The sequence below is a fragment of the Natator depressus genome, chromosome 14 (assembly GCF_965152275.1).
Source record: "Natator depressus isolate rNatDep1 chromosome 14, rNatDep2.hap1, whole genome shotgun sequence".
NCBI classification, from domain to species: domain Eukaryota; kingdom Metazoa; phylum Chordata; order Testudines; family Cheloniidae; genus Natator; species Natator depressus.
In genome coordinates, this window is record NC_134247.1 from 43,491,343 (window position 1) to 43,502,479 (window position 11,137).

General features: G+C 51.4%; 1 protein-coding gene across 1 annotated transcript; it reads right to left on the reverse strand.

Annotated features, from left to right (window-relative positions):
• Window positions 1-835: 835 nt before the first annotated feature.
• LOC141998485 (uncharacterized) lies at window positions 836-2,804 on the reverse strand. The gene is made up of 2 exons (XM_074971344.1): window positions 2,510-2,804; window positions 836-2,067 (listed from the first exon to the last, which is right to left on the reverse strand). The coding sequence occupies exons 1-2, from the start codon at window positions 2,667-2,669 to the stop codon at window positions 836-838; spliced, it is 1,392 nt and encodes a 463-aa protein (XP_074827445.1). The 5' UTR covers window positions 2,670-2,804.
• Between the last annotated feature and the right edge of the window lie 8,333 nt (window positions 2,805-11,137).

Here is an 11,137-nt window from a genome sequence, read left to right on the forward strand (position 1 = left end):
GGCTTCAGTTTTGTAACTTGTTTGTGTGTGTAACATCTCTACACTTAAATAAGTAGGCACTAGCAATTTTGTAACCACATGATTAGAATCTAGTTTAACAAATTTTGGTAACCATTTGTGCATAAGCCTGACTTGTTTCTCTGGTTTACTGTAAAGCAGCCAACACAATTAAAGAACCTCAGCCGTTTTGGCTATAAAGCCTGGCCATTAGGTGAGAGTACTAAGAGCCTAGCGTTGAGTTGTGCCGCCTCCACGGGGCAAACTCTTGGGGCACCTGTCAGTCAATCCTGACTGCCCGCTGCGAAGGAGCTCTGAGCTCTAGCAGTTAAAGTCACGGGTGTGGAGAGGCTCCTAGTGCTGCCATTGGGGCACCTGTCAGTCAGTGTTGACTGCCCACTGCGAAGGAGCTCTGAGCTCTAGCAGTTAAAGTCACGGGTGGTTAGACCTTGGGGCATCCGTCAGCCTAGCCCGGGCTGCCCGCCGCGAAGGGACAGTGCGTCCTAGCGGTTAAAGTCACGGATGGTATAAACGGGCATAGCTGGCACCTCACCAAACGTCCTTGGCCATTGGCTAACAAGGGGGAACAACCAGCTCAGCCCCAGCGCCCCAAGGGGGGCTTGGCAAAGAAGTGTCCTTCCTCGTCAGTGCAGCTTCACTCACACTCAGTGCCTGGACGGGCAACGCAGGCCTGGCCCAGCCACCCCCGTTCCTGAGCAGCGGGCGGGGAGCGGCCACGCACGAGGGCGGACTCTGGTCAGGGCGTGAATCCCAGCGCGAGGGGCGGGGGAGGCCCCGGATGCCGGCGACGGTCCTGGGGGGGGGGGGGGCGGGGACGTCACTCAGCAGCGTGCACCCGCTGGTGCAGCAGCAGGTTGGAGCTGCGGGTGTAGCCGCGCCCGCACTGCCCGCAGCGGAAGGGGCGCCCCCCGGCGTGGGAGCGCTGGTGGCGAAGCAGGGCCGAGCGGTGGCGGAAGCGGCGCCCGCAGCGGGGGCAGGCGTGAGGCTTCTCGCCCGTGTGCCGCCGGCGGTGCTCCGCCAGGCTGGCCCGCTGGGCAAAGCGCCGCCCGCACTCGGCGCAGGCATGGGGGCGGGCGCCCGCGTGGCCCCGCCGGTGCCGCAGGAGGTTGGCCCGGTCGGCGAAGGCCTGGCCGCACTCGGGGCAGGCGTGGGGGCGCTGGCCGGCGTGGGCGCTGCGCTGGTGCCGGCGCAGGTAGGAGCGCTGGGTGTAGCCGCGCCCGCACTCCCCGCAGCGGTGGGGGCGCTCGCCCGTGTGCGCCAGCTGGTGCCGCAGCAACGTGGCGCTCAGGGCGAAGGCCTTGCCGCAGACCGGGCAGGGGAAGGGGCGCTCGCCCGTGTGCGCCGGCCGGTGCCGGAGCAGGTGGGCGCGGTGGCGGAAGCGGCGGGGGCAGTCGGGGCAGGCGTGGGGGCGTTCCAGGCGGTGGGCCTGCAGGTGCCGCGCCAGCTGGCAGCGCAGCCCGAAGCTCTCGCCGCAGTGAGGGCAGGCGTGGGGGCGCGGGCCGGCGCGGGCGCCCTGCCGGTGCTGCGCCAGGTGGGCGCTCTGCCGGAAGCGCTGCCCGCACTCCCCGCAGCGGTAGGGACGCTCGCCCGTGTGCACGCGCTGGTGCACCAGCAGCGCCGAGCTGCCGGCGAAGGCCTTGCCGCACGCCCGGCAGGGGAAGGGGCGCTCGCCCGCGTGCGCCCGCTGGTGGGCGGCCAGCGCCGCGCCCTCGCAAAAGCCTCGGCTGCAGGCGGTGCAGACGTAGGGCCTCTCGCTCGCGTGCAGGAGCTGGTGCCTGGTCAGCGCGGCGCTCTGCCGGAAGCTCTTCCCACACTCGCTGCACTGAAAGGGCCGCCGGAGGGTGGGGTCTCCGTGCCGCGCCGGCTCTGCCCCAGCGCTGCCTCCCGGCGCCGCCTCCTCCTCCCTGGCGCCGCCTCCTGGCACCGCTTCCTCTGCCCCCGCAGCAGGGTCTTTGTGCCACGCTCCCCCCACCAGCTCCGCATCAGCGCTGGTGCCGCCCCTTCCCGGTGCAGCATCCTCTGCCCCGGCCACGCTCGCCAGCCTCTCACCTGCAGGAACAAATGGGCAACCAGGCATGAGCCGTCCCCACAGGAGGACAGGGCCCCAGCTACGGCAGTCAGAGCCCGAGGCACTGCCCACGTGGCCCCGCTCTTCCCTGGAGCCGGTTTCCGAGCGGGGATTGAAGGGGGCAGTCACACCTCTTGCAGCTCTTTCAGGCTGCTGCCGACTCAGCACCACCCAGCTCAGGTTCACAAGCCTTTCTTTGCCTCTGTGTGGGCTGGAAATATTATTTGCTTTTTCAGTGAGAGCCAAGACACGGCTCTCGCATGGTTCTGGGGGCCCTGGAGCAGGTGGTAGGATGGGTGCCGTGGTGCACACAGATCAGGGAGAGGGTGGTGACAACCTCGGAGAGGAGCTGGGCTTGCAGGGGTGGCTGTGGGGGGTCCCAGCTGCCCCCAACCCTCTCAGCTGGGCTTATTTATCCCTCACCTGTTTGGGGGCCCAGCCAGCTCTCACTATCCTCGCGTTTGCTGAGATCTGGGACTTGCAGCTCCTCCCCTCGCTCCATCCGGTATCGGGACTGGGGCCCTGCTGGGAGAGAACAGAGCAGGTGGGATCCAGGTATATACCCGCCCAGCTCGGCGTTCATCCACCACTCTGGGCTGGCACGGACGGGACAGCCAGGAAACGCCCGTGGAAACACAGGAGGGCCACTTCAGACACAAACAATCAGAGTGGAGGGGAGATGACCCCCCTGGGCTCCCCGAGCCATGGTGCCAGTGTGGCCCCACAGCCGCTCGCTAACACAGGGGTATAAAAGCCTCTTGAACCAAACTGGCTCCGTGCAGCGCCAGGACTGAGCCTCTGAAAGGGGCGGGTGGGAAACAGCTGGCCTGGCCAGTGCCACCCTGTGGGGTGAACACCAGCTCCCTGCAAAGGAGCAAGCCAGGGAAGCGCCAGTGACCTCACCCCACATCCCGCGAGCCAACAGCCCCACCGGGGACCCCACGGCATGGGGCAGAACCCCTGATCCCCTCGGTCACAAGGGGGTGGCAGAGACTCCTGCACTTTCCAGAGCAGACCGCGTACTCAGGCCCTGCGGGGGCCTTCCCAAAAGAGCCCCCCACCAGCCTCAGAGCACACCGCCTGGCCACCAGAGCTCTACAGGGAACAGCTCTGTGGTCTTCTGAGCCACAGAGACCTGAGCATGCTCCTGCTGGAAACATTTGACAGCATCACCCCACTGGACTTGACCTAGGGAGGACACGCCTCCCACTAATGAGGAAACCCCCCTCACCCCACAGCACACCCAGGGACCCCTGCACTGCCAGCCTTGCCCCTGGGACAGCGCCCCAACTCCTTGGCCCAATGAGCATTTTCGTTCTGTGCTTGTGCAGGGCCCGGCGCCATGAGGCCTGATCTCCAAACGGCTCTTAGTGCTACCGCTGGCCAAAGAGCAATTGCCCGCTGGTGCTGCCATCGCAAATCAGCACCTCTCCCGATTCCCCCTCATCATAGGATTGGAAGGGACCTCGAGAGGTCATCTAGCCCAGTCCCCTGCACTCATGGCAGGACTAAGCATTATCTCTGACAGGTGTTTGTCTAACCTGCTCCTAGAAATCTCCAGTGATGGAGATTCCACAGCCTCCCTAGGCAATTTATTCCAGTGCTTAACCACCCTGACAGAAAGCTTTTCCTAATGTCCAACCTAAACTGCCCTTGCTGCAATTTAAGCCCATGGCTTCTTTATCCTCAGAGGCTAAAGAGAACAATTTACCTCCCTCCTCCTGCTAACAATCTTTTATGTAGTCGAAAACTGTTAGCATCTCCCCCCTCCGTCTTCTCTTCTCCAGACTAAACAAACCCAGTTTTTTCAATCTTCCCTCGTAGGTTATGTTTTTTAGACCTTTAATCATTTTTGCCGCTCTTCTCTGGATTTTCTCCAATTTGTCCACATCTTTCCTGAAATGTGGCGCCCAGAACTGGACACAATACTCCAACTGAGGCCTAATCAGCGCGGAGTAGAGCGGAAGGATTACTTCTCGTGTCTTGCTTACAGCACTCCTGCTAATAAATCCCAGCATGAGGTTTGCTTTTTTTGCAGCAGTGTTACACTGTTGACTCATAGTTAGCTTGTGCTCTACTCTGACCCCCAGATCCCTTTCCGCAGTACTCCTTCCTAGGCGGTCATTTCCCACTGAGTATGGGTGCAACTGATTGTTCCTTCCTAAGTGGAGTACTTTGCATTTGTCCCTATTGAATTTCATCCTGTTTACTTCAGACCATTTCTCCAGTTTGTCCAGATCATTTTGAATTTTAATCCTATCCTCCAAAGCACTTACAACCCCTCCCAGCTTGGTATCATCCGCAAACTTTATAAGTGTACTCTCTATGCCATTATCTGACTCAATGAAGATAGTCAACAGAACCCTAACCCAGAACTGATCCCTGTGGGACCCCACTCATTATGCCCTTCCAGCATGACTGTGAACCACTGATAACTACTCTCTGGGAACGGTTTTCCAACCAGTTCCGCACCCACCTTATAGTAGCTCAGGGTAGATAAAAATCAATGATTTTTTTTTAAAAATTGGATTTTTTTGATAAAATGCTTTTTGAGGAAAAAACCTATCTAAAAATAGTTTTAATTAAGATACGTTATAGCTCAAAGATCTCTCATCATGGAATAGGGATTATAAATTCTAATTCTATAGTATGAGACAATATATTCATGTAACGTTTAAGAAAAGTTTTGTAAATGAGTTCCAATAATTCATGTATTAGGGACCCAATCTTATGGGGTTTCACAGACTTCTGTATAGATTATTTAGGTTAATCTTTCTAGCTACCCAATGGGACTCAGTGGTCAGTCTAGAAGATACCATCAGAGATGGTTAGCGCTGCACTTCTCAAACTGTGGATTTGTATCTTCAGAGGTAACATGCTTGTTAACAGCAAAGATATTTTAAAATAAATAATATACAGAGGTGAGAAATAACAGACCTCAACTCTATTATCCCTTTGCAAATTTGTGTACACAGAGTCAATCCCTTACCTCTCTCTAAAAGTGCAAAGTTTTAAAAAGTTCAATGAATAGAAGGTTGTTGGGGGCGGAATAGATCTGGACAAGGAGAAGACATCTGGAGATAAATGTGAGAAGGGAGAGACAGGCAGTAGAAACAAAAGTGAAATTGTTTGAGCAGCATATTCCAGAAGTCTTGAGGTCTTTCCGAGTGTAGCCTTCATTGATTTGAGATCTACCATACCATTCTCTCACTAGAAGGGAAAACCTATAATGGCAGCAGGCCGTAAAAGAGACCCAGTTTGGGAATATTTTAATGAAGTTACTCTACCTGTGAGTAAGACAGACATGCGTGCAAAACGCAAAAGAAATGCAAGGCCTGGTCGCCTGAATGAAACAACATCATGAGAAGCATTCCTTCTCAAGAGGAAGCTGCCTTGAAGATGATGAAAGGAACACGTCTGAACATGCAGGATCTTCAGGTTGGTAAACTTAATACTTCTTTCTTAAGGACTGCCTGTCTTTCCTCTGAACTATTATTGAATTCTCATGTTTGAGCAAAAAATACAGTTGTTACTCTGTGGTACTATCATTTTAGATGCAGTTGTGATAAAAAAGAAAGAGCTGAAATAAGCAGATCTTCCTTTTACAATTTCACCTTTAAAGTAGTACTGAGTGTCAGTGAATGCAATGAGCAATACTAAATGATGAGCAATATGGTAATAATAATTAAATAACTGCATTGACTTATTTTGTTCAGGAGAATCCATCCTCAACAAACAAAGGGTTCTGAAGACTGTCCACCTTCAAGATCATCATCATTTTCTATAGTTTCAGAGTTATCTGCCAAGGACAGTGTTTCAGTCACATCATATATGTCACATAGCCACAGTGTATCACCTGTACCGAAAAGAAAAAAAATTCTCCATCATCTAGAAACAACCATAGATAAGTTTGTGATAAGAAACCAGCAGATTGCAAAGAGAGGTAATTGATGAAAAAATGTTCTGGTTTGTTTATGCAACAGACTCTCCTTTCCATATGACTGAGAACCAACACTTCATTAACATGGTTCAGTCATTAAGACCAGGATACTGTCCACCCAACAGAGCAGATGTCGCAGGCGAATTGCTGGATAAAGTGTATGAAAGAGAACTGAGCAGTGTGCAAAAGGTCGAGAGGGTAAAATTGTTAACCTGAGTCTTGATGGGTGGAGCAATGTCCACAATGATCCTGTTGTATGTGCTTGTGTGACAATAGAAGAAGGGAATGTCTTCCTTACAGAAACAATTGATACATCAGGAAATGCACACACAGCAGAATACTTACAAGAAGTAACAGTAAAAGCTATAACAAACTGTGGGGAAAAAATTCAAATATCTAGTACGCAGCTTGGTCATAGACAATGCTGCAAATGTATCCAAGGTGAGAAGAAATTATTTAGAAGAGAGTCCCAAGCTAACAACATACGGTTGCAGTGCTCATTTGATGCACCTCCTAGCCAAAGACTTCAGTTTTCCAAAAATAAAGGCTAATGTTGATGAAATTGCAAAATACTTCCCTAACAACCACTTGGAAGCAGCTGCTCTGAAAAAAGTGGGAGGAACCAAGCTAACTCTCCCACAAGATGTGCGATGGAACTCAGTAGTGGACTGTTTTGAGCACTATATCAAGAACTGGCCTAATCTGATGACAGTTTGTGAACAAATAGATGGCACTGTCACAGCCAAAGTTTTGAAGGAACTGAGGGAGATCTTAAAAAGAGAAATATGCAATGACAGAGTTAAATTACACGCATTAAAAAAACGAATGGGACAAGCACTATCTCCGGCTCATTTTCTTGCAAATATTCTCAATACTCGGTAGCAGGGTCAAATCTTAACTGCTGAAGAAGAGGAGTTGGCTACGACATGGACATCCAGCAATCATCCCTCGATAATGCCAACTATAATAAACTTCAGAGCTATGGGTGAACTATTCAAGAAATATACGTTTGCTGATGATGTTTTAAAGAAAGTCACACCAGTGAACTGGTGGAAGTCACTTAAGCACTTGGATTCAGAGACTGTTGAAGTGATAATCTCACTTTGAACAGCAGTAGCTTCTTCTGTCGGTGTAGAAAGAATATTTTCTTCCTTTGGACTAATTCATTCCAAATTGAGAAATCGTTTGGGACCTGACAAAGCCGGAAAGCTTGTTTTTCTTTTCCAGATTATGAACCAACAGGAAAATGAAGATGAAGACGACTGAGTTAGCTGCAGAAGGCAATATTTTAAGTTTCTCATGTTGACCTGGCTGACAGAGTCGATTTAACTTTTGTTTTTTTAAAAAAATATTTCATTTCACTATTTTAGTTAAAAACAATTTTAACAAAAACAAACCTGATTTTAAAAAAGTGAATGTTTAACTAAACTCAAAAAATCATGCTTATTTTGTTAAATATTATGTTTGCTGTTGAAGAAAAAAATCCAGAATACATAATGTTGTTGTTTTAGTTAAATAAAACAATTTAAATGTCTGTCTGGTGATGTTCTCCTCCTAATACAGCCTGGCAAGAAAAAACACCAAATATTAATGATTAACCTAAAAAGAAAAGGAGTACTTATGGCACCTTAGAGGCTAACAAATTCATTTGAGCATAAGCTTTCATGAGCTACAGCTCACTTCATCGAATGCATCCGATGAAGTGAGCTGTAGCTCACAAAAGCTCATGCTCAAATAAATTGGTTAGTCTCTAAGGTGCCACAAGTACTCCTTTTCTTTTTGCGAATACAGACTAACACGGCTGTTACTCTGAAACCAATGATTAACCTGTTGAACTGGTGATAGTTCACCTCCCAATGACTTCATAACTATCGGCTTCAGTTACCTTTGGTAAACGAAATAACCAAACAATCATTCACTGCCTGATAGTAAAACTAATCTGAAAAGTTTTCAAAATAAATCACTTTAAAAATGTACAGTGTGTACCTTGTAAAAATGAAACCTACATCGATCTCTGAGTTGTGAAGAATATGTATTCAGGTTATAAAAAACCAACAAGAATGCACTTTTAGGTAGAAATCCATGATTAAATCGAGCCTTCCTGACTAGTGATTTAAATCATGAATTAAAACAGGATTTAAATCAAATCCACCCTGTCACACACCCAGAGCCCCGCACAGGAAGCAGCCAATCCCCCCCATACACCCCCCCGCACAGACACTGATCACACACACCCCCCCCGCGCGCGCGCACACACACACACACACACACACAACCCTACACAGACACGGATCACCCCTCCCCCACCAGCTCACCATACCCCTCTCCCGGAGCTGGCTCGGGGCCGGGCAGATCCCGCGGGCTGCAGCTGTGCACCCCCGCTGCAGTGGCCCGGCTGATGGGGGGGCTGCTGCTGCCCGCACCCGCCCCGCTGAGCCCGCTGGAGGGGGGCCGACCGGGCTGGCCGCAGCGAGCCCAGAGCCGCCCCGGGCCCGCTGAGCTGCGCACCCCGCCCGGCCCCCGGCCCCGCTGCGGCGCCCGCCCCTGGCTCCGGCTTTACCGAGCTCCGGCTGCAGCCCGCGCTCTCCACCCGGCTCGGCTGCAGCCTGGCCTCGGCTGTTGACCAGCGGCCTCGCCCGCCCCGGGCGCTGTGCAGCGCGGGGACGCCAGGCGGCCGCCCGAGTCACTGCAGGGCAGGGCTCCTGCCTCTCACCGCGGGGCTGGCAGCGCTCAGGCAGACCCTGCCCTGCTCCTGACAACCCCCCCCAGCTGTCCAGCCTGGCACCCGCAGGAGCCAGGCCAGCTCCTATGGACCGTCACCGCCAGTTCCAGATCTCTCAGGGCAAGAGCCCGTGTTCAGACAGGTCACCAGTGTCCCCGGGCCGGCCCGGGGTGCAAAGCCAAGGGCCTCATGAATGGCCTGTTATTGCCAATACTCCCCTACAGAGCAGCGTGTGCCCGGTGGGACGTGACAAGCGGCCACCCCATGTAGAATCATAGACGATTAGGGTTGGACAAGACCTCAGGAGGTCATCATCCAGCCCTTGGTCTCACGGCCCTCCTGCCTTTTGTATTTTGGATACCAGGTGAGCCCGAGCCCTTTGCAGAGGCACCCAAGGGAATTAAATTATTTGGGCAAGATCACTGGCTCAGGGACCTTTGAAAAGCCCGGCTTGGAAGACTTCCGGGATTGTGAAAAACCCCTGTATGGTTAGGTTGTCAATCAGCGACCCCGTGTTCAAATCACTCCATGTTTCCCAGGAAAATTCCAGTCCAGATTCAGCCTTAAGCTGATCTGACCGTTTTTGTTTCCATGATTCTCGGTAGCTTCATATTGTTTTTCCAGTAATATGATGATAAAACAGCTGTATGGTGGGCTAGCATGAGATGCCTGTCTGTGGGCTGTTGCACTAATGGCTTCATACCATATAAAGTCCTTTTTCCTAGAAGCAGGAATGTTAGCCTTGTTCTCCTGGCCAGCTCCAAGATCCAGCTCCAAGATCCTGTCTCACTCATTCAACGTTGAGTGAAAGTATCTGCGGGACACAGGCCTTTCTGGCTTCTCCAAAGCTGCTGACTCATGTTGCTGGCATAGCTGCTGTTACGTTCCACTCCACTTGAGTGGTCTGTGACTACATCTCTGTGAGCTAGGTCTTTCGTTTGTTTCTAAGGTGCTTGGGATCTTTAGGGAGAGTAAGGGTGCTAATTAAATGCAAAAAGAAAAAGGAGTACTTGTGGCACAAGTCCTCCTTTTCTTTTTGCGAATACAGACTAACACGGCTGCTACTCTGAAACCTGTAATTAAATGCAAGATCATTAATTTTACTGATAGCCAGTCTGGATGTGTGCATTGGTAAGGAGAGCAATGAATGAAAAGAGGAATCCCCAGGCTTAGCACAGCCTCAATACACTGGGATGAGCTGCACAGCCTTCACCCCACCCCAGCTCTGACCCAAGGAAGACAGAGACTGTGGTGGAGGCAAGAATGCAAGGGGGAGAAAAAAAAAAAAAAAGAAAGAAACCCAGAAACTAGAGGAAAGAGAAAACCAGACAAAAACCAAACAGATGAGAGCATAACAGTTTTTAAAAAAATGTTTTTTTTAAAAATGCATCTGATGAAGTGGGTTCCAGCCCACAAAAGCTTCTGCCCAAATAAATGTGTTAGTCTCTAAGGTGCCACAAGGACGCCTCATTGTTTTTGCTGATGCAGACGAACACGGCCGCCCCCCGAAACCTGTCAACATTTTTCTGTAAGTGGAAAAAATATGCATCAAAATTATACAGAAATAAAAGCCAATTTCAAAGAACCTTGCAGATGGACTTTGGATCCACACACGCTGGTTTCATTGGAACTTACAACCTGTGCCTAACCATCATCATGCTCGCTTTGTATCTCATCCCTACCCGTTTCATCGGCTTGGGTTGTAAGTTCCTCAGGCCAAGGACAGCGCCTGCCATAGGTAGAGCCCTACCAAACTCGCGGCCATGAAAAATGCGTCACGGACCATGAAATCTGGTCTCCCCCTGTAAAATCTGCTCTTTTGTGTGCTTTTACCCTATATTATATAGATTTCACAGGGGAGACCAGCCCTTCTCAAATTGGGGGTCCTGACCCAAAAGGGTTTGCAGGGGGGTTGCAAGGTTATTTTGGGGGGGTCGCGGTATTGCCACCCTTACTTCTGCACTGCTGCCTGCAGAGCTGGGTGGCCGGAAAGCGGCGGCTGCTGACTGAGGACCCAGCTCTGCAGGCAGCAGGGTAGAAGTAAGGGTAGCAGTACTGCAACCCCCCCTACAATAACCCTGCAACCCCGCCCCCCCACAGCTCCTTTAAATAGCTGAAATCATGACATTTACAATTTTTAAAATCCTATGCTGTGAAATTGACCAAAATGGACCGTGAATTTGGTAGGGCCCTACGCATAGTGGGGGGCAGGTGTGGCACTGTCAAATATAATGATTGTACCCTCTGAAGGACAAACAGCAGCAACTTCTCTTTCGTCACATTGATGGATTTAAAGTGCAGGGTGCCAGCAGCTGGATCACAGGCACTGACTTTTGTTTTTTTCCAGTGGGGGCTTCACCCCTGCTCCACCCTTGCTCCACCTCTTCCC

What these genes read in the sequence shown, in the direction of transcription:
- LOC141998485 (XM_074971344.1), bottom strand. Translation starts at nt 2,669, where the DNA reads ATGAACGCCGAGCTGGGCGGGTATATACCTGGATCCCACCTGCTCTGT. An exon ending in CTGGCTGGGCCCCCAAACAG is followed by an intron (nt 2,068 to 2,509) that starts GTGAGGGATAAA and finishes TTGTTCCTGCAG; the next exon opens with GTGAGAGGCTGGCGAGCGTG.